General features: G+C 46.2%; 1 protein-coding gene across 19 annotated transcripts in view; it reads left to right on the forward strand.

Annotated features, from left to right (window-relative positions):
- MARCHF7 (membrane associated ring-CH-type finger 7) overlaps positions 1 to 23418 on the forward strand; it is a 119800-nt gene that overhangs the window by 70695 nt on the left and 25687 nt on the right. For 6 of the 19 annotated variants that reach the window (XR_008309665.1, XR_008309667.1, XR_008309671.1 and 3 more), the window contains exons 1-3: positions 8756 to 8886; positions 9004 to 9198; positions 17976 to 18138. Coding sequence is in view for 11 of the 19 variants with exons in the window: in XM_053260699.1 (XP_053116674.1) it covers positions 17986 to 18138 (153 nt within the window). In the remaining 8 variants the exon portion in view is untranslated. Of the gene's footprint in view, positions 1 to 8751; positions 8887 to 8966; positions 9203 to 16110; positions 16243 to 17735; positions 17877 to 17975; positions 18139 to 23418 lie in introns of those variants that run through there. The other 13 variants (XR_008309660.1, XR_008309661.1, XR_008309656.1 and 10 more) reach the window with 8 other exon arrangements.

Below are 23418 nucleotides of genomic sequence, written 5' to 3' on the forward strand. Positions count from 1 at the left end.
GTTTAACAAGAACTTGTGTAGCCATGTGGCTTCTTGACATGCTTGGCCAGCTGATATGGAGCTGGGTGTTACCAGTATGCTGATGACACCCAGATCTACTTCTCCATGTCAGCTTCTTCAGGAGCTGGCATATCCTCCCTAAATGCCTGCTTGGAAGCAGTAATGGGCTGGATGAAGGAGAATAAACTGAAGATGAATCCAGATAAGATGGAGGTACTTATTGTGTGGGGTCAGAACTCTAGAGACGATTTTGATCTACCTGTTCTAGATGGGGTCATACTTCCCCAAAAGGAACAGGTTTGCAGACTGGGAGTACTTCTGGATTCATACCTCTTCCTGGTTTCCCAGGTTGAGACAGTGGCCAGGGGTGCTTTCTATCAGCTCCAGCTGATACGCCAGCTGCACCTGTTACTTGAGATCAATGACCTCAAAACAGTGGTACATCTGTTGGTAACCTCCAGACTTGACTTATGTAATGTGCTCTATGTGGGGCTGCCTTTGTATGTGTCTGGAAACTTCAGTTGGTTCAGAATGCGACAGTCAGGTTGGTCTTTACTGATGAAGCTATACTGGCTGCCAATAGGTTTCAGGACAAAATACAAAGTGCTAGTTATAACTTATAAAGCCCTAAATGGCTTAGGCCCTGGGTATTTAAGAGAGCATCTTCTTCACTACGAGCCCCCACCACCCATTGAGGTCATCTGAGGAGGTCCATCTCCAGTTACCGCCAACTCAACTTCTGTGGCTATACAGAAATTGGCTTCTCAGTCGCTGCCCTGAGATACGATCCTCACCATCTCTGGCAATTTTTAAAAAAACACCTGAAAACCCATCTTTTCGCCCAAGCTTTCTCATTTTTAAAAAATTGTTTGTTTTAATTTTATGGTTGATTTTAAACTGTTGATCTGTTTTAACTTTTATATGTGTTTTAAGTGTTTTATGTTAACTGCCCAGAGACTAATGTTTGGGCGGTATATAAGTTTGAATAAATAAATAATATGTACTTCCCTTCTGTGGATGAAAGCGCAACAAATGACTGGTTCTGGCTAGTCCAACTGATGTCTTCGTCTCCCTAGAAAAACAGCTGTCTGCTTGTGGACTTGCAATCAGTTCTGTCTTTAGCCCAATCTGTGTCCATGTATCCCACTAGTCTGGGCTTGCTGCTTGCTGGTATTAAGAGTCTGAAGTGCATTGTACCCTTCAGGTATCTTCCCAGCCTCTTGACTGTGGTCCAGTCATTCTTGGTTGGTGCACTTACTCTTCTGCTCAGAATTCCCACTGCTGCAGCTATGTCTGGCCTTGTGACTGTTGCTATCTATAGAAATTTCCCAAATGCTCTTCTGTATAGACTGGTGTCTGGCAATGGCTCACTGTCCTGATCTTGCTTCAGGAAGTGTGTCTCCATTGGTGTCTCTATCAGTTTTAGACATTCTAGAATATCCTTTATCTTCTGTTTCTAATTGAGAAGGTAACTTGCATCCTCTTCTCTTTCTGTTTTAATGCCAAGATAATAGGAAATGCTTCCTAGTTCTTTCACTTCTACTTTGTTCAGGTGCTCTACAATCTCATGGCTGTCTTGTTCTTTTCATAGCAACTAATCAAGTCATGTAAGTCTTAAATATAGGTGGGGTCAGCCTTTTCTTGAGTGAACCCCTCCTTGAGTAACATCTGGTCTATCTTCTCATTCCATGCTCTAGCAGTTTGCTTCAAGCCATAGATTATTTTCTGGAGATTGCATACAAGTCTCTCTTTTCCAGGTTCTTCAAATCCTGGTGGCTGCTCCATGTAGAGATGCAGTTTCCACATCAAAGTGATCAACTTGTTTTCTTGCTGCTGCTAAGCTGAGAAGCAGCAATAAGTATGCTTCACAACAGATGCAAATATCTCATCATTGTCACCATACTTTTAAGAGTATCTTTTGACTGCTAAACGGGTTTTGTAGCACTTGCTGTCTCCTTCTGCATTGTATCTTGTTTTTATTTATTTATCATATTTCTATACTGCCTGATATGTACATCTTCTAAATGGTTTTGAAGAACCATTTGCATCCTACTGTCTTTTTTCCAGTTGGGTAGTTCCAGTGGGTAGTTCCAAGTTTTATTTTTGTGTAGAGACTCTGTCTCTTCTTATGCAAATTTCCTCTGATTTTTAGCTTCACATGTTGGTAGCCTTTCAGTGTCTTCCCATGTGCAGGGTTCCTGGGTCTCTTCCTTTCTGGCCATGTAGGAGAGTTTCCTTGGTGGAACCCCTTTGTTGGGTCTCTATTAACATCTAACTTCTGGCACAACGTCTGCTTCCCCCTCTTTGTTCCGGTTCACTAGTTAGCTCCAGGCTTATGAGAATTTCTTCTTCTCTTGATTCCTTTTTCATCAGAATCTCTGGTCCAGTTTCTGGCACCTCACTTGTGGTTGGCTTTTGTCTTTCATCAAAATATAATACATTGCGTATTCTCACTGTTCCAGTGGCCACATCAAGGATTCCGTATCCTTTTCCTCCTAATGTATATCCAGAGAGTATTCCTTCTTCACATTTCTTTTCTCTTTAGAAAAGAGAATATCTATAGGCTTTTGATCCAAACACTTTGATATGTCCTAGGTTGGATTTGTTTCCATGCCATAATTCAAAAGGTGTCACATCTGTTACTTTGGCTGGCAGTCTGTTCTGTAGGTAACTGGCAGTCATGACTGTTTCTCTCCAGAATTTGCTTGCCAATTCTGCATCCTGCAACATGCATCTTGTCATCTCTATTAGAGAAAGACTTTTCCCCACTACGCCATTCAGTTGTGGCAGGTAAGGCACTGTTCATTCATGTTCAATGCCTTGTTCCTTTAGATGAATGGCCATTTCCTTTGATGTAAACTCATGCCTATTATCAGTACTTAGTCTTTGAGATTTTCTGCCAACTTGTTGCTCACTCTTGCAACATAACCCTTAAATGTCTCCATAACTTGGCTTTTCTCTTTTAGCATATAAGTAAAAGTGTATGTGGAATATTTATCAATGAGAGTTAGAAAATATCTGTTTCCTCCTGATGATTCGACTTACATTGGTCCACAGAAATCACTATGAATACATTCTAGGGAGCGCTGTCACTCTCTGAGGCAAGTCTCACGATCAGTGAGATCCGCCTTAAAAGGGTTTGCGGGGAGAGCGGGCATAATTAAATTGTTTAGTTAACTTTTTTTTAAAAATGGCCACTGCACATGAGAAAATGGCCTCTGCGAGACCCTGGGCCATGCCAGGCCTTGCAGAGGCCATTTGTGCATGCACGGTGGCGGAGAAAGTGGCCACTGTGCCAACTTACCAAGGCCCGAACAGGCCAAAAAAGGGGTTAAAATGGGCTACGGCAGTGATTAACGAGGCTGGAGGGGGTACATTCACAGACCCCTACATGGTCTAGAGAAAGCCCCCCGAAGGGGCTAGAGGTAATTTTTTTAAAAATTAAAAACTGGTTCGGTCTGAGGTTGGACCGAACCGGGGGGGGGGGGTCGGTTTGACCCAGAACCATCAAATTGAACTGGTTCTACGTAGAACTGACCCCCCCTCAAATTGTTTGCACATCCCTACTGGATATGTGAGACTGTGGTATTTGGTGCAGCAAAGCAGTGCACTGTTGCGGGGACAACATTTGGCACTCTGCCTCAAATGTGGGCAATGGAGCCCTCAGTTTTATGTAATGGATAAACTCGGCTGTTATGGTTCTGTTTTATGTTTTAACAGTTTATTACTTTATTTGACAAAGTTCGCTTTTATGTAAAGCTTTTGTACTTTGTGTTTTGCTGGTCGAATGACCATAACAAAGATTTGAAAGACTTAAATGTGGGCATGTCTTTGGTTATTTTTTATATGATTAGGCCCTTCCGTAATCTGAAATATTGCAGCCAGCAAAATAACTTGAGTCTTCTGAGTATATATGAATTTAAAGCTCCCAAAGGTCTATAAAAGATGGAAAATGTTTGTCTAACTGTCCTCAGATTCCTGGCCTTGGTTTGGATCTTCACATACTTTCAATTTCCTTTGTCTCTATGCCAAGATCCCACCCATATACGCAGTGTTAAGTAACCCACAAAACCACCACCCCTCGTACTGCACACAAATACCAAAGCAACTAGAATTGCTACTTCATCCACAATCACATAAACGTGGGCAATATATCCTCTTATAACTCTTAACTACCTTGTTGCAAGTATAATAGCAGTGAAAAAATAATTTGTATTATATGATTTTTGGCATGCATTCTCACACCAGTGGAAATTGCCAAGAAGAGGAGAGAAGCCAAAGTCGAAAAAGATAAAGACCTCAGGAAGGAACTTAATAGGGAATTTCAGAAAGCTGTTAGAAGAGACAAGGATCAGTATTACAATGACATCTGTAAATACCTTGAGGATGGAAAAAGACATAGAAAAACAAAGGAAGTTTTCAAAAAGATCTCTGAACTCAGAAGGATGTTCCAACCTCAAATAGGTATGTTAAGGGATGCTAAAGGGCAGAAAATAACTGATTCAGAGAAGATCAAACAGAAATGGAAGGAGTATACTGAAAATCTGTACAAGTGGGACGTCAACATCCAAGATACTCTAGAAGATATTCCCTACTTGCAAGAACCTCTAGTACAGGAAGATGAAGTTAGATCAGCACTCTGGTCATTACCAAGTCAGAAGGCTACAGGAATTGATTGAATAGCTACAGAAATATGGCAAGCAACAGAAGAAGAATCAGTCAAGGCTCTAACCAAACTATACCAGCAAATTTGGAGAACGACACAGTGGCCAATGGATTGGAAGAGATCAGTATACATATCAATACCAAAGAAAGGAGACTTAACAGATTGTGCAAACCATCACATAATATCCTTAATTTCACTTGCTAGCAAAATAATGTTCAGAATCATCCAACACAGATTAGAACCCTACATGGAAAAGGAAATGCTGGATGTTCAAGCTGGTTTCAGAAAAGGCCAAGGAACAAGAGATAACATTGAGAATATTCACGCTGGATAATTGAGAAAGCCAAAAAATACCAAAAAAAAGTCAATAAGTGCTTTATTGACTGAATAAAAGCCTTGATTGCATTGACCATGCCAAATTGTGGAATATCCTTAGGAAAATGGGCATCTCAGAACATCTAATTGTTCTCATAAGAAACGTATACACAGGACAGGAAGCCACAGTCGCTAAAAGTCGATCATCCTGGAGAGACTCTATGTGGTCACTAAGAGTTGTCACCACCTTGATGGCACAATCAATCATCAATCAATTCTCACACTAGAAAATCCTTATGCATTGATTGATTGTTGTCAAGTTGGTGTTGACTCTTAGTGACCACATAGATAGATTGTCTCCAGGATGATGTTTTCAACTTGGCCTTTAAGGTATCTTAGTGGTGCATTCATTGATATAATAATCAAGTCCATCCACCTTGCTGCTGGTCGTCTTCTTCTGCTCTTTCCTTCAACTTTCCCCAGCATTATGGACTTCTCAAGAGAGCTGGGTTTTCGCATAATGTGCTCAAAGTATGATAGTTTGAGCCTGGTCATTTGTGCCTTGAGTGAAAATTCTGGATTGATTTGTTCAACGATCCATTTGTTTGTTTTCCTGGCTGTCCATGGTATCCTCAAAAGGCTTCTCTAGCACCAAAGTTCAAAAGCGTCAATGCCTTTTCTAACTTGCTGCTTCAAAGTTCAGCTTTTGCATCCACAGAGTGTCATAGGGAAAACCATTGTCCTGACGATTCTAATCTTTGTAGGTATAGACACACCACAGCATCTAAATATCCTTTCCAAGGCCTTCATTGCAACCCTACCAAGTGCTAGTCTGCGGCATATTTCTTGACTGCTGGATCCTTTACTGTTGATGGTCCATCCTAAAAGGCAGAAGCTGTCTACCACTTCAATGTCTTCATTATCAATTCTGAGGCTGGGTGCTGTACCGTTGTCATTCGTTTAGTCTTCTTTACATTTAGTCGTAGTCCCATGTTCTTACTTTGCTTCTTGACTTTCATTACAAGAGCTTGCAGATCATCCACATTCTCAGCTATCAGAGTGGTGTCGTCAGCGCAGGTTATTGATGTTTCTTCCTCCAACTTTAAAGCCATGCTCTTCATCCAATCCTGTTTCTCTCAGTAGATATTCAGCATAGAAGTTGAATAAATAAGGAGAAAGTATACAGTCTTGTCTTCCTCCTTTGCCAATCTGGAACCAGTCTGTTTCACCATGTTCCGTCTGCACTGTGGCTTCCTGTTCTGTGTATAGGTTTCTCATGAGAACAATGAGATGTTCTGGGATTCCCATTTTCCTAAGGATATTCCACAGCCTGACATGGTTGATGCAATCGAAGGGTTTTCTGTAGTCAATAAAGCACATATTGACTTCTTTCTGGTATTCTTTGGCTTTTTCAATTATCCAGCGTACATCTGCAATGTTGTCTCTTGTTCTTCAGCCTTTTCTGAAACCAGCTTGAACATCTAGCATTCCACTTTCCACATAAGGCTCTAATCTGCACTGGATGATCCTGAGCATTATTTTGCGTTGGATGATCCTTATGCATTACTGCACTCCTATTTTTCTTCTTTCTCAGCAACTGATACCTTAGCCTTACTGCATGTTCTAATTGAACTCAGGATTGCAGTCTTAAACCAACATCATGAAATTTAACTAAAGAAAGGGCAGCGAATTCAATTTCTTCTTGGGTCAGTCAACACTGGCATTTCAGTCTTCATTTCAGTCTGCTCTTCATTTCTGCCTGGGTTCCAGCCTTCCCCGTGTCGTACTAGTGTGTGGGTGTCAGTAGGGACTTTGGCAACTGCGCTCTTCAGCCTGCTGCACACCCTAAAGAGAGTCGGGGTTTCAACAAACCCGTTCGTCCCCAGATGCAGAGGAAGCCATTTCTTTTCCCTTTTCTGAAACCATATAAGAGCATTAAAGCTACAATCCTGTGCACAGGGCCGCTGCTAGGGTTTTTTGCGCCCTAGGCGAGATCACCTTCTGGCGCCCCCCCCCCCGGCCAATCATATTTCAAACACAGATGTATTATAGGAAGAATGAAAAGCACAGAATTTGAAATCCCACCCCACCCCCCCGCCAGCACTCATCGGGGCAGCAGCGTTGCCCCCTTTACCGGATGTAACTGGAAGTACTCGACATGCCTGTGTGCGTTGCACATGCAACCAACGCGCACAGATATGTTGAGTACCTCCAGTTCCATCTGGTAAAGAGGGCAACAGGGCGGCACAATGCCAGCCCAACGGACTTTTAGGAAATCGAGCGCGGGGAGGGGAGAGAAGTGCACCCTCCCCTGCCCTTAAAGTTACCCCAGGCCAGTTCCATGCACCTCCCTAATGTGGGGCCCATGGAGCAGACTTGCAGGAGCTAGGCAGCCAGGGGAGCCAATGGGATGAGAGGCAGTAGGGATGGGGGGGGACCCTTCTGGGCAGTCTCTCCCCGCAGTGAGCCAGCTGGCTGGGTCCAGGGGGGCTGGGGGGAGGTGGTGGTGTCTTGCCATGGAGCTGGTGGCCCTTTGGCTACTGCCGGCCACCGGGCACTGCCAGGCTCTCCCGGGGCTGTGGCTGCTGGTTTCTGCAGCCCTCTTGCCTGATGTCTCTGTGCCACCCACAACCCTAACCCTACCCCCCCACCACCAGAGAGGGAGCAGCGGAAGCCCGCTGAGTGTGCGGGGTGGGGGGGGGCAGCCTTCTTGCAGGCGGCGGCAGCAGTGGCCTCAGCCTCCTCCTTGCAGGCCTCTCCTCCGCGGCCGACCAAGCAGGCGCTGCTTTCCGCCCTCCTGCCGCTTGTGCCGGCGGCGTTGCCGTGCGCCCCGCGAGCTCCTCAGCGGGCAACTGCAAGGCTGCTGCTGGGCGGGCGCCACCACCAAGGCCCTCGACTCAGCCGCGGCAGGCTTCCCGTGCTGAGAGTCACTCAGCAGAGCCGGCCCGCTGCTGACGGCGGCTCCGGGGTGCCCAATGGCTGGTCGGGGCTCCGGGGTGAGGGCGGTCGCCCTCCTCCTCCTCCTCCTCCTGCAGCCGCAACTGGCAGGCTGGGCAAAGCAGGGCGCGGGGGTGGGCTGGGGAGCCCCGCCACGCCAGAGGCGCGGCTGGCTGGCTGGCCAGGGTTGCGGGGTGCCCAGCAGCAGCAGCAGCAGCAGGCCGCTGCCCGACAGGTGCCCCCGCTGGCTGGCCTTCGGTGGGAGCCTCCGCGCAGGGGGCTCCCTCTGGAGCGGGAGGCTAAGGCGGTCCTCGCAAGGCCTGAACTGCTCCGTCCATCAGGCGCAGCGCGGCCAGAGAGAGCGAGCTGAGTCCCACCCCACCCCCGGAGGAGGCGGCGCCGCCTGCTTGCTGCTGCTGCTGCCTCAGGGGCTGGTCGGGGCCTGCTGCTGCTGCCTGCCTGGCCCCAGCTGCGCGTGGCGGGGGGAGCCCTGGGAGGGGGGCGGTGGCAGCCCCGGGTTGGGTCCCCTGCCTCGCCCCGCCGCCAGACAAAGGGCTGCTGCCTTGTCCTGCCTTCTTGGCCCCTCGCTCTCCCCCGCCAGGCAGGGGCCTGCAGGCGGACCGCTCGGGGTGGGGGGGGCGGCAGGCTGGCCAGCGCAGCACTCCCTCCATTTTGGTGCCCTAGGTAACTGCCTAGTTCGCCTTAATGGACGCGCTGACCCTGCCTGTGCAGACGTATTTGACAGCGCGCACCCTTGAGCTCCACGGGACGTCCTTCCTCTCGGGACCAGCCCCCCCCCCCAACCAGCAACTTAATACCAGCATGTGACGTATGTGCCGCGTCAAAAGCGCAAGGGGCGGGAGAGCAAGAGCGTCAGTTGTCATTGATGCTGTGCTCTGCTGCTTTCCCGGCAGCCTCTGGGCGAGATTGTGGCACGCCGACATCAGAGCGAGGGTGGCAAACATAAGGTAAGGTTGGGGAACCTGCGTAACTCCTGCTCTCGCGAGAGGTGGGCGGGATGGGACGGGATGTGGGGGAGGCTGGGCTGTTGGCTCGGCTCGGCTGTGATTGGCAGGCGGCGCCAGGGTGGCGCTCTCTTCTCTTTTGCCTCAGCGCTCGGCTCGGTGGCTGGCCGCCATTGTCAGCTCAGCGAGCGAGCAGCTGGAGGAGGAGGAACAGCAGGAGGAGACGGAGGAGACGAAGACGACGACCACGACAAGCCCCCCCCCACCCCCAGTGGAACGGAGAGCGACGGTGACGGCGGAGCGGGGCCGTGGCAAGCAGGTTGTGCTTTCCCTGTGGGGGCGGCGCGCAGGGGGGGGTGTTGCAGTGGCTGGGGAGCATCATGGTTTGGAAGCTGGCGGCTCCATCTTGGGTCTCGGCTGAAACCCTTGGCCCCGTTTCCCCCCCTTCCTCCAGAGGGGAGGCTTGACTCTGCAGAGCCTTCCGGCCCGGCGCCACGTACGTGAAAACCACGCCCGCGCCTTTTGTGTGCTCCACCTTAAGTGGTCCAGAGCTGCTGGCTCTCTCTCTGGGTTGGTGGGCTAGAAGCCCCCGCTCAGTGGGCCCATGAGCGGGCTCGCAAAAGGCCTGAGAGGCGGTCCGGCCTCCTTTGACGGCCTCCCGCTGACCCGATATGGGGTTATGACACACAGTATGCTCCTTCTCTTGATCCTTCTCTGTATCTTGTTCCTCCTATCCCCATCTCGTTTTCATAACTGCTGGTTAGGTAGGTTTGGCTGAGGGTGGGGCGGGGGGGGCATTGACCTACGCACTGAGCTTCATGGCTGAGCTGGAATTGTAATCCAGGCCTTCCTAGTCCAAAAACCATTGCATCATACTGCTTCTGAGAGTAACTAGTTTACAGTAAGTGATATTGAGTGTGTGTTCTGGGACAAGCCTTGATCTGTTCTTCCTTCCAGTGTTCTCCTTCTTCTCCTGAACGGCTCTGTCGTGAAGCGTAGCTTGACACACTTTCCGAGTTGGTTTTTTTGGGGGGGGGAGGGGTTTAATAAACTGTGAGACGTGGAAAATCTCCCTTGTTCCCATTTCTTCATCTCTTGCCCCACTCCTGGCCTGACTTGCTCCCAGTCACTGATTGCTTTTCTATAAAGAGACCTATGGGAGCAAATTCCCAACACACTCGCAGGCCTGCAGTTCTTGCATACATATGCATCATTTGATGACCGGTTTCTCACAGCTGAACATGCAGCTTGCTCCATTGCAAAGTACTTTGAGATTTTATGAGCTGATGAGAGCTCGGTGATAATAACATAAATTGTCCCCCTTGTTAAGTAGGACCCACTGGTTACTAGTTTTCTTGGATGGGTGACTACATATGAGCCCTGTCTGTGATGAGCATATTCCATTTATGGGATGGGGCCATAGCTTATATGCAGAAGGTCCCAGGTTCACTCTCTGGTAGGGCTAGGAAAGACCCCTGTCAGAAACCTAGGAGAACCAGGTTTCAGTGTGGATAATCCTGAGCTAGATGGACCAGTGGTCCGACTCTGTATAAGGTACCTTCCTATGTTCCTGTGAACATTCCTACTGTGGCCTTACTTCTGCAATGCCTGTAACACATGCAGCTCCTGATGCCTCTTTTGAAAGATAAACAGAAATAAGACGATATACTAGGAATGAAATATGCATTGCACTGAGCAGTGATGAAATACACGTTGAATAAAGTTGTGGTGTCAAGTTGGTGGCAACTCCTGGCGGCCACAGAGCCATGTGGTTTTCTTTGGTAGAATACAGGAGGGGGTTTACCATTGCCGTTTCCCACATAGTATGAGATGACGCCACCTTTCAGCATCTTTCTATATCGCTTCTGCCCGATATAGGTGTTTTCCATACAGTGGGGATTCGAACCAGCAACCTCTTGCTTGCTAGGCAAGTTAGTTCCCTGCTGTGCTATTAGGTGGCTACACATTGAAAAGGAATGTGTAAATTTACCCTTTGTTTTAAGCAGTTGTTTCACTAATATGCAGCATTAATAATCTTTCTTCCCTTCACTTCTATTTGTGGGTCACTTTTAGGACTTAAAGTATTCTCATGCTCATTTCTATCTCTTCCAGATCCATCCTGATTCAAGGATGAAGCTAAGAGTAGTTCTTTGCTTCCTAAAAGTGGATGGGCTGCTATCCTACTTGCAAATGACTAGTTCTAATTAGTGATGTGCATGAGCCGGTCTGGAGACCATTTTAGAAGCTTATTGATATACTGGTAGCAGTTGAGATATTGATATTGGTATGGTTAAAACATGAACCAAACAGAAGCCATTTTTGTAGCAACCTTTACTCTTAATTTCCAGCAAGCAGCTTGGCCCCCATCTGGGCCTCTCACTGCAATTTCCTTTTCCACTCTAATTTCCTGGCTTGCAAATTGTTGCCTTTCACACATCTTCAAGGCAACGTTTCTAGCCTTGAAGATAGCAACAAACAAGTGGCCCCTTGCTCTCAAGATGTAGCATAGATAATATGTAGATAGCACCTATGGAAAAGAACAAAAGGGGAACAGAACAAGAGTGTAAAATGCAGATTTGTTAATTGCCTGATGTTAATGGGGGACCAAGATGTGTACCTGCCATCTCGCAGGTATTGCAAGCCACGACCAGGCAATCTTGAGTGTATAAATACTTGTGTGTAACAGAGGCTTTGCTCTCGATTTGGGTCTGGGCTTACTTTCTGCAGAAATAAACCTTTAAAGCTTTTCCGCTGTGTGTGTGTGTGTGTGTGTGTGTGTGTGTGTGTGTGTGTGTGTGTGAATTGGCATCTACACCAGTCAGACAAAGGACCGGTTTTCGATAGATCACTCCGAACTGGTTCGAACATGGCCCAGTGCCAGGGAAGGTGTCTCACTTTAAGGGTGGGGGGGGGTTGTACTTACCCCTCCCGCCGCTTTTCCCCCTCCGGCGCTCCGTTTTTTTGCAAAAGTTTTTTGGGCAGCAGCGTTCCTCCCTGCCCCCACTGTTGGCCAGAAAAAGGGAAAGTAGCTGCTGCGCATGCGCCCGCCGCATGTTGCGTGCGTGATGTGTGCATGCGACGTGTGATGTGCATGGTGGCAGTGGACACATGTGTAGCAGCTACTTTCCCTTTTCTGGCCAACAGTGGGGGCAGGGGCGGCAGGGAGGAACGCTGCTGCCCCAAAAACATTTGCAAAAAACTGGAGCGCTGGAGGGGGAAAAGCGGCGGGAGGGGTAAGAACAACCCCCCCACCCTTAAAGCGAGACCCCCACCGGTGCCGGACCGCACCTCTGCGGTTCCGTGCACATCTCTAGTTCTAATTTGTGAGAAACTAATTCTGCTTTCAAAGACTGCTCTCCTTAACTATGCTTGAATATTTGTGGAAAGATTTGTTAGGATTTGCCATGGGGAATTTTTATGTGTCCTTTAGGTCGTGCTGCTTTTCGAAAACGTTGAACACCATGGGTGTATTCATGACTCACTCCCCACCATGAGGTGATAAAAAACACTCTGGGGTGAGGTTTTATCCAAGACTGTACCCTGATCTAGATGGGACTGGGAGCAGTGTTCTTTCTAACTTTTCCCATCTCTGTGCAGAATGAGTTTTGTTCTGAGTGGCAGTGTCAAGGCAGTGTGTGCACATATGTATTCATAGTGGGGCCTTCCTGATTCAACCTGAGTAGGATCTAAAATTAACTGAGCAGACACAAAAACTGTGTGAGCTCATGCACACGTGCATGCCTTAGAGGGAACACTGGCTGGTAGTGATCACAAAACTGTACTAGGAGGGAGGAAATAGAAGTTTACATTGCACAACTGGGTGCTCCCTGTACTTGGCAATATGTACTGGAGTTAGGTCTAAATCCTTACTGTTTATATTGGAAACAATATTGCAAGGGTTGAAGCCATGAAAGCTAGAGTGCACAAATTAGACCTTAGCCTGTAGTGAATTCTTTCCTCCCACTCACTTTGCTGCTGTGCCATAATACCAGCTTCCAACTTACTAAATATCTAATTTTCCTGCCACTGAAGAAGCTGGCCAACTTGGTCATACTCAATTTCTATTTGGGAGTGTGGGATCATACTCCCTCATACTTAGGAGTGAAGCACAACATGTGTGGGTAAAAATGCAGAGGAGCATTTTCCCCCTTAAAAACTTCTTCTCTCTAACCATTTTTATCTTGGCAGTTGTTGCCTTAGGACCCATAATCCTGCTGGGGGAGAGGCGGCTAGAGTAAGCAGTTTGAGAGAAAACTGCAGGCAGGGGAAGATTTAGAGCTGGCCTGCTTGCCTGCCCCTGCTGCATTTGAAATACTCCTTCCCCTTTAATTTGCATTTTGGCAGCGACCCAACCTTTACACGTAGATCTACAGCTGTAACATCTAGTTTGGTATTTAGCTCTATAGAAATGAAGCAACAGCTTTATTCCTTAAAAAAAAAACCAATTAACAATGTATGTTGCATTGCTGAGGATTTTGAAAAACTTATCCAGTGTGACTTTGTGACAGTCCACGCTGTCAAGTCCCATTGACTTTGGTCTGTACTCTTAAGTTTTTAATGTAAACCACCCTGAGCCATTTTTGGAATGGTGGTATAGCAAGTAAGTAAATAAATAATGTATAGAGAGGTCTTCAGTGTTGGTCAAAGTGTAGGTAAAGGTTTAAGGCCATGTTTGATAACTACTTTCCCCCTGTAAACAATGAACTGCACAGTTTTAATTCCCCCCCCCCAAGGGTTCCAGACAAAACATTCTTCAAGGCATCTCTATACTGTTTCATGTATTCAAAAAGCAAATTCCAAAGCATTCATAAGTTCTGGCATTGTGTGCTCTCATAATGGAGATTTATGCTTTGCTGATCCATTAAGACACTGTGTTAGGTTCCTTGGGTCATTAAAAATGCTGATACTGTATTTACTTGACACCAAGATTGGTGTTTTCCAAGTTCTCTGATGTTAAATTGGGAGGTCATCTTAAATTCAAACTGCTGTTCCTTTTGGGTAAATACAGGTATAGCTTAAATTTAACCTCTATTTTTTTAAAAGGGTGGAGTCTTAAATTTGGGATCATCTTCTATTTGGGTAAATATGGTATTTTCTCTGCAGTGATTTAGTCAAGTGATTCAGCTTTTCTTGAAATCCTTAAGGATGATAGTAGCAAAGAATCTATTCTCAGTCAAACATGAAGATAGGGGTATTAAGTGTGAACTTTCCAAAAGTATTTGACAAAAGCTCTGAGAAATCTAACACTTCTGAGATAAGGTACCAAATGAATAATTGGTTTAAAAAGAAGCAGAGTGGGGAAAAGCTGATACTTCTGATAAGGAAGATGAATAAAGCATGGGATCTTTCGGGGATTTATTTGTGGGGTCAGGATTAGCTTAAAAACTGGTCAGATTTAATTGAGGACAGAGTTGTCAAAGGTTAGCTAGCAAAATGGAACCTCTTTGCAGAAGAGCAGTATGCTACTATTGGAATGCTGGGGACATAAACATCACCATCATGCTCAAGCTTTGAGAAGTACCTGGCTGTTGTTGAAAACATCTGCACTAGGTAGACTTTGAGTTTAATGGATACATGTTAAACTGTCACTACTTCTGGTATCGTCATAATTCTCTCTTTGCCCCTATTGTCAGTTGTGTGAATTTTCCTCATCCCCCTGTAGTCTCTCACACAAGTGAGGATGTGGAGCAGTGGAACATCTGATCATATATGGCTCAGGCCCCTAAGCTGTGTTTGTCTGCACCAGCCCTGCTCCACAGTGGAGGCTGTTTTATACAAATGTGCTGGAGAGTTACTGTTTGTATACATTATGGCTTCCAACAAATGTGTGTTACATTCTAACATTTACAGTGGAAGGTTATCTAGGTGCAGATGTCTAGCAAAATAAGTAGGAATGAGGAAGGTTCTAGGGCTGAAAAAAAGGAACTGGTTAGACACCAAACTGAATGTGTTCCAACCAGAAGGGCCTGCCTGATGAAACTTGCTGTGCATATATGTGTAACTAGAACCCTTGGTGTCTTCTGAGAAGTTGAGAAGAAGGGTAATATCAAGAAGCAGTCATTTGTTTAAAAAACTTTTAAGTGGGGATGCAGGCAGAGTGTCACTAAATTATGATGGCTGTGGCCTGATCTAGACATGATGTAGGGCAGGCATCCCCAAACTGCGGCCCTCCAGATGTTGCTGAACTACAATTCCCATCACCCCCAGCTACAATGTATTGTGGCTGGGATGATGGGAATTGTAGTTAAGCAACATCTGGAGGGCTGCAGTTTGGGGATGCCTGATGTAGGGTGAAAAAGAAAAGTTTATCTGTGCAGCATTGTATACACTCACATAAAGTTGTTGCCTTGCTTGATACTGAGTTGCCTTGCTCGATATTGGCATGTTAAGGATCCATAGTGTGAATGGGTGCTGCACTGGCATGTTAGTATTGCCTATGTAGTGGCTGAGTGCTCATTTTGGGTCTAGGCTGTAGTTGAGCCTGGAAGATTTCAAATAGGCTGTTACAAGCCATTTTGCTGAGGGCTTGTCTGTGTACATTTGGGAGTTAACCAAGTCTGAGACAGTAGATTATTTTTTCTTGTTTGAGAACTAGACTTCCACTTGGCAGCAGATGCTGTTCACTGACAGTAGCAACCTTCCAGGCCACATGTCTTGCAAACAGCTGTTGGAAGAGTTGTTTTACAAACCAAATTTCATTACTTCTTCTACAGCTTACAACTTAATGTGTTTTTGAGGAAGCACTAACTTGAATTGTACAGATATTATGCAATTTCTTCTGAATTTGAGAACCAAAAATGCCTTGATGTCACATGGCTTTACCAAACTATTTGATTGTGTAAAGATAGCGAGGTTAATTGAAAAATAGGTACTCAGTAATTTACCTTTCTGCAACAGCTTATGGTGTTTAAACCATATGTTTGTGACTTACCTACTCTTGGTTTACCACATATTGTAGAAATGTCTCTGACCAGGCGCGTAACAATGATAGGGCAAGGGGAGACAGTTGTCTGGGGGCCCCACTGCCTGGAGGGGCACCTCAGAGGCACCTCATGTGACTCCCCATTGCCCCCTGCCCAGCCCCAAGGCCCCTCAGCCACTTGCCCTCTTCGCCGTCTCTCCTGCTTGTTCTGCTGGCCCGCAATCGAAGCAGCAGGCAAGCTGCAAAGAGCTCCTTTTCTCCCGCCTCTCAGCTGATCGGCGGGTGGGCGGGGCTTCCACGGAGGCCTCCGTGTAGGCCGCAGTGAAGCCTGAACTTGAGTAGGGCCCAAGCAAGCCAGGAAGGAGGAGGCAGCCAGAGTGTTCTCTGCAGCAGAAGACCCCTTGCTGCCCTGCTTAACCCAGACCAGCATTTGCCAGGTAGAGTGTGAACTCCTTTTTGTGGTTACCTCCCCCCCCCCATATAGGGATCTGCTTGCCATAGGGCTTGGATATGGGGGTGGGGGAGGAGGGACCGAGAAGTCTCTGAATATTTATTTTTAAACAGCTTGGAAAATTTGCTGACTTAAAAAAAACTATCTAAAAAGTCCTATAAGTGGCTTGTTTCATGGCAGAAAATTGCAAAAACTTCTGGAACAGTATTTTATTAATTTTATTTATTCATTCATTCATTTATAAATGCACTTATGTTCAAGTTGTTTTGCAACCCAGAAGGTCTGAGTGAGAACTGTGAAGCATGTGTGGTGCTTTTATTTTATTTTTCTTGTGTGTGAACTGCTCCCCAATAACTTGCAGGGACTTCAGGGTAAATCTGGCCAACATGTGAATGCAGCACCTCCATTCCAGAGGAGATGTGTCTTAAAGGGCTTTAAAAGCCTCCTGTGAAAAACCTCCTGCAATCAAACTTGACTGAATTTGTTCAGAATTCTGAGAAAACAAACATAGGTTCACCCTGCATGGTTGAAAGTCTCCTTTGCTAATCTGCAGCGAGGGGCCCATTTTAATAATTCATCTTTCTAGTGTGTTCTAGGCATTAAAAGTAATACAAATGTATAGTACTCAATGTATATCACTATATATTGTGACGTGTGTGTGTGTATTCAGTGAAATGTATTTGCAGGCAGCATACTTATTTTGGAATATCAGACTTAAATCCTTGGGGGCCTGGGGTGTGCGGAGGCCCTGGACTTGGGGGGGGGCATTTTAAAATCTTGTCTCTGGGCCCACTCCAACCTTGCTACGCCCCTGTCTCTGACCAATGTAGCTCTGCCTCTCAGCATTTTTGAAGACTTTCTTTTGGTAAAGTACATATTTATCATTTTAAAAACTTGGAGCTGATGTCAGGCTATGCCATGGTATCTGTGTATTACTCCTAGAAATTGAGGAATGTCATATGTGGCCTCTAGTTTTCTGATTGAGAAGTAATATTGCATAGCAAGTTGGCATGTGGTCATACAAAACACTCCTTATTTGGAGAGAGATATGCAGTTGATCATTTGGTGGAACTATGTGTTCTCCTCTTTTCCAGCTCCCAACTGTGCTACTTATGTTGTGTGAAATAGCAATTTGTTAGAATATCGTATGTTTGCATACATGCATAAAATATTTGTAGGACTGTCTGGACTTTGCATTGCTGTGTAAACAACAATGTATATTTAAAACAATGTATATTTAATGGAGGGTCATTAAAGGGCTGCAATTATTTAATCTTTGAGATCTCCATCTTATCTAATATGTGGTTTGGGTTCAGCTTTTTGATAAAAACTTACTATTGCAAAACATATTATTACTATTATTTATTTATTTATTTATTAATTATTTACATTTATATCCCGCTCTTCCTCCAAGGAGCCCAGAGCAGTGTACTACATACTTGAGTTTCTCCTCACAACAACCCTGTGAAGTAGGCTAGGCTGAGAGAGAAGTGACTGGCCCAGAGTCACCCAGCTAGTCTCATGGCTGAATGGGGATTTGAACTCGGGTCTCCCCGGTCCTAGTCCAGCACTCTAACCACTACACCACGCTGGCATATACTACACACATACATATGAATGGTAAAAGCTTGTTATCATTACTGCAGTCTGGACACTGCATTATCGAATTTGAAGATATCATTTTCTAAATGGGGGCAAACATTTACATTTCTTTCACAGAGCACAAAAAATGGAATCGAAACCCTCAAGAATTCCACGGAGGGTATCTACTGCACCATCCAGTTCTCGAAGTACTAGGACAGGAGCTGGAAGTGGAGGAACCAGTTCTACTGATTCCTATTGTACAAGAGAATCATCACTGAGACCAGAGTCTGGATGCCAGGTAAATACTTCTTTGTTCCCTTTACAATTCTGCCCGCACAGTTTAATTTGGAATTTGCATTACCCAACACAGTTTCTCTATTCAGTACCTCAATATTAGTTTACAGAGTATTACTATGAATTGGTCTCTGGTTGACAAAGCTTCCCTAGTTCACTCTTAAATAAGATACCCAGTGGGATGTCTTCTTGAGGAACAAGAATCAGATTTAAAGCAGTGCCAATTTTAGGATTTTCGTGTTGGACAGAAGATTGTCACTTGCCCAGAAGCTGAGGCTAATTTCTCCTTAGCTTACTCTTGCAGAACTGCGGCTTTAAACAATGTGTCTCTTTCTCTTTTGAAGGTGCAGGGTTTTCATGTGCAGAAAGATATAAGGGGTAGGAATAGTGAGATTGCTTTGCCCCATTTCGCTTCATTTCTGCAGACTAAGTTTGGGGTTTATTTTGGTACTTCTGTCACTCTTCTCCACTCCTACCACTTTCAAAATACAGGAAGAAGACTAAATAAGGGAACTGGCGCATATGAACTTGCTTACATGAAAAGCACAGTTTGTTAGCACCAAGAACTAGAACTAATCTGTTTGTCCTGTTAAGATTTGAAAATGAGAGGATGCCCAGGTGTATTGTGCTGGACCCTGCAGTAAGATTTTTCTCTTGCACTGTTTATGACATGAGCTCTTCTCTTTCCTGAGGCTATTTTAAAAGCCTGATTAAATAATCCGAATAAACATGCTGTTAAAAGCCTATTATATTAAAAGAATATGTGCTAATATTTTATGAAGATATGTGTTAGGTTTTATGTATTAGAAATCTGCTGTGCAGTTGAGTTGTGGCCAAAACAGTACTAAAGTCAATTTGGTAAAGTTTCTAATGGAAGTACAACTACCAAATGTGCAGTACTTTTGACTTTGCACATTACTCAGAAAAAAGTTTCCATGTTAAAAAAACCCCTTAGAAATATAAAGAGGTTCTGAATATAGGTATTAGGAAGAGTATAATTCATTTTACTACTGAGCCACTGCAGAGTTCAGAGGTAAAGGTCTTGTTTGCTTGATTGTGGCATAGAGATATTTCAGCTTTCCTTAGATTCCTTTCCTGGAAATTCATGCAAGAAGTTACTGCAGTGTTTTGGAAATGAAACACTGTCCTTACAAAAACAAAAGTATTGGGCTCTTGGTGCCAGAGTAGGGAATGAAAGGCATTGCTGTGCTTGTGTATGGCTAAGCCACTGAACAATACTTAGACTTCAGTGTGGCAGACTACAGAAGACAGATTTTCCCCCCTTCCCTAGGTCTGCTAATTAAAGGATGAAGAAAGAAGGTTTTTCATGCATATTTGACTCTGAAGTGCATTCTTTATTGAATAATTATAGTAGCTAATTGGTCATGAACATATTTTTGTGTTTGATAAGCGGACACTAAGGGGACCTTAAATCAAAGAGCAATAGTTCCTTAAAACCCCCGCCCCTCCATCATGGAGTACATGCAGAATACAATTATCTTCTCTCACTTGTATGTGTACAAAGTAGTTCAGTCAAGCTAGTCTAACATAAAGGCGACATTCTAGCTGTCACTGGCCTCTGCATAGGATAAGCTTACTTTAGTCCTCATAGTATGTATCCCTTTCCTCCTCGGATGAGACCTTGTAGCTAGAGACTGGTTTTGTTCTCGATGTGGGGGCCCAAACTAGGTGACAGTCCATAGAACTTCAGAGGGGCTTCTTGTTTTGTCTAGGTTCAGCTTTAATCTGTTTGCTCTTATCTGCTTGTCTGCAACTTGCACTTGGTGATTCAAGATTGAGACAATTGTTCTCGGATGCTTTGTCATGGAAACACAAGAAAATCTGCCTCTTATACTAATCCTGAGGGTTGTCATACTAATTCTCAAGATTGCACTCCTTGACGGAGCTGGTAGACTGAAAAGAGAAATGGTAGGCCTGTGCTATTGGGTGTATATTATCACTTCTGATAATGCCATTCTCTCACCGCACCACAGGGAGGCAAGCAATTGTAGGGCAATTGCCCCAAGTAGCACAGTGGTGGTAGGGCTTCTTTAAATCCTGACCCAGCACTGGCATGGGAAGGCTGGGTGAGTGGGGAGAATGTTAGGAGTGTCCATGGGGAGTGTGGGGAGTCACGAAGAGGAGGCTAGGAATGAGTATGGGGAGGCCTGGGGATTGCCATGGGAGAAGCTCTGGGAAGAACTACGGTCCTCAAGCCTCCCTGCACTCGTTCCCAGCCTCCCCATGGATGCTCTTGGCATTCTCCCCACATGCGCAGTGCTAGGTGGGGTTCTTTAAATTCCAACCATTGCCACCGCTGTACTTCCTGGGGCAAGTGCCCCCTCCTCATGGTGGGGAGAGAGAATGATGCTATTGGGAGTTCAGATACTCTCAATAGCACAGACATAAGAAATTGTGAAGAATAATTCTTGAAGGCAGTCCAGATAACATCCGTTTGAGAATGCCGTGGGGGAGATCAGATTTCGCCATATGCATATTGTTTGTCAGCTGCACTGGATGGCAATTTAGTTTCTGGGCTCAATTCAAGGCCCTCTTAAAATCCTTGACATCCTGAAACTGAGATGCCTTGGATATTACCTTCTCTCTTTTGAACCTGCCCAAGAACTTTGCTATGTAACCAAGGCCCTTCTTTCTGTTCTTCTGCTGATAGGAGTGTAAGAGATGGGCACTCGAGAGAGAGGGCCTTTTTGGTTGTGGCACTCAGAATGTAGGGTGGTGTCCTGAAAGAAGTACTCCTTGTCAGCCAACGTTCGGCCAGCTGTACAGAACTCTTCTAGCAGATGATCTTATGACCTTTCTCCCAATGCACTTTTGTTCTTCTGTTGTCTTATAATATGCAATTTGAGCCTATTTATAGGCTATGTTTCATTTAATGTTTTGTCTGTGATTCATCCTGAGTATATTTTTAAAGGAGAGTAATATATTATATGTGGAGGAATGCACAGGCCTCACCTTACCTGTAATACCTGGTGTGGTGTTTTGTGGGTGAAACTATGCGCATGTGTTTGGTGAAGAATAGGGCTCTATTTTGTTCTATACTGCTTCTCTTAGTGCAGGTGCTACACCACAATATCCATGACTGACCTAGACTTTTATAATCTAGACTTATTAAATACAAGTATTTTTTAGCCCATTAATTTAACGGGCGCTAGTCTGCGCCCTCAACTGCCGCCTCCTCCCACCCGGGCCCACCGCCTCCTTCAGCCGGGGCCGGTGCCATCCGGGGCTGCCGCCGGCCTCCCCGGCTGGGCCAGGCCCCCCGCCACCTCAGCCCCGCCACCTCAGGGCTCCCTTACCCTCCCCGCGGCCGGTCCGGTTCCACGGCCGCCGCCTCCGGGCTTCCCACGGCCACCACCAGCGGGCCCAGCCCTCCCACCGTGGCGGCTGCCGTCAGCGGGCCCAGTCTTCTTGCGGCCACTGCTGCCACCATCGGGGCCAGTCACCCCGCCGCGGTGGCTGCCGCCAGCGGGCCCAGTCGCCCCGCCGCGGCCACCGTCTCTGGCCTTCCTTCCAACATGGCTGCCCGTGTCCCTGCGGCCGTATCTTTCTCGGACGTTCTGGGCATGCGCTCTGCGCATGCCCAGAACGGCCAAGAAAGACACAGGCAGGGACACGGAATTACACTCTAGGGCTTTATTATAGAGGATATGCAAAAAAGACAATCACTTTAAACAAACAATAGTTTAGTACAGGAGGACCCCATTATTTGTGGGGATTCTGTTCCCGCAGATTACCACAGGTAACAAAGCCATGGATAATGAAGCATTGAGTCTATGGGATTGCTGGGGTTAGGTTCCCAGACCTCACACACCCACTCCAAAAAGTTCTCCCCAAAAGTGAAAACGGGCCCAAAAAATGCCCTACCACGCTCTGTAGGCATTCAGGAGTTCAAGGATGCCCCCCACATATCCCAGAGGCTCCAAGATTCGGTGAAAAATCACGGGTATTTTTTGTTTAAACAAACGAGCCACAAAATGGCTCTTCTTCACAGCGGCTGGAAAGGACTGCAAAGGTCTTTTGTGTCCATCCTCCCAACCCGCGGATACCCACATTTAATCCCTTATATTCTGTTTTTTCTCCACGCATGCTGAGGTCGGGTGTTGATTACCTGACCATGGATATGTGAAACAGCGAATGGCGAGTCCACAGATAGTGAAGTATGCCTGTATGATGACTGACCTCCTGACTAATGGTGTGAAGGCTCAGCATGCAAACTGCCTCTGCAGCATTCAGTAAACAGTGTTTGTTTGCCAGTCCCACCTCCCCCACTCTCCAAAGTGCTTCCTGCGAGTGACCCAGACGCAGTCCCTGCAAGGCAGTCAGACTTGTAAAGGCCTGCACTGTGGTGGCAGTGAGAGAGCCCCAGCTGTTCCCAGCCCGCATGCTGCTCTACCCTACCTAATCATTGCCCAGGGAGAGTAGGAGAGGCAAGCTGTCCAGTTGCCTCTCTTCCTGGCACTTTGGAATGTAGCTTGCAATGGTTACGTGGGGAAGGAAGAGGACTTGTGGGCTGGGAACAGGCTGAGCTCTCTCCCACTTGCCATAGCAGCTGAGCCTGGGGGAGAAGAAGTAGTAGCAGCAGCTGGGGGAACATCTTGATGGGCAGGTCAGGCAGTCCCTCTGCAGTTTCAGATGCAGCAGCTGCCACCAGGGCTGCCAGTCTCTGTGACAATAGGAGCCTGAGCTATTTGCTGCTGCTGCCGCCACCACCTCCTCCTCTAGCCCATGCACTAGCAGCTGTTGAGCAGAACCTCCCCTTCCCATGGCAAGTGTTGTAAAGTTGAAATAAGGTGGCATTGTTTCTATGCTAATGTCTTGTAGTCCAGGACTGCCAATATAAAACATGACAGAATAGCTGGTTAATATGAAGGAGGAGCTTGCCTGGTACACCCCTTCCTTTTTTCTTTCCCTCAAGAGCCTCTTAAAAAGACCAGATTATGGGAGGGAGACTGACAGCTGGAAGCCACCCTCTGCTTGGCTCCTCAGAGAATGAACTCTCCATGTCTTAGAAAGGAGTAGGCTTATCCTTTTCCCAGCAAATTGCCATGTGTGGCATTACACAAGATCATGCCCCTGGTGCCTGTCTTTGCAACGTTGGTACATCAGTGTTGCTCTACTGGGCTGTGAGTCCTTGGCACGTGACTCCTTGGCAGTGGCAGGTGCCAGTGATGTGACACACATGTCAAACCATGCACTGGTAAGGTGTGTTTGTTTTTTTGTTCTGGCACACTCAGTGTCACATTTGTTCTAGCTCTCTGGCAGC

This window comes from Hemicordylus capensis, chromosome 1 (genome assembly GCF_027244095.1).
Source record: "Hemicordylus capensis ecotype Gifberg chromosome 1, rHemCap1.1.pri, whole genome shotgun sequence".
Lineage (NCBI taxonomy): Eukaryota > Metazoa > Chordata > Lepidosauria > Squamata > Cordylidae > Hemicordylus > Hemicordylus capensis.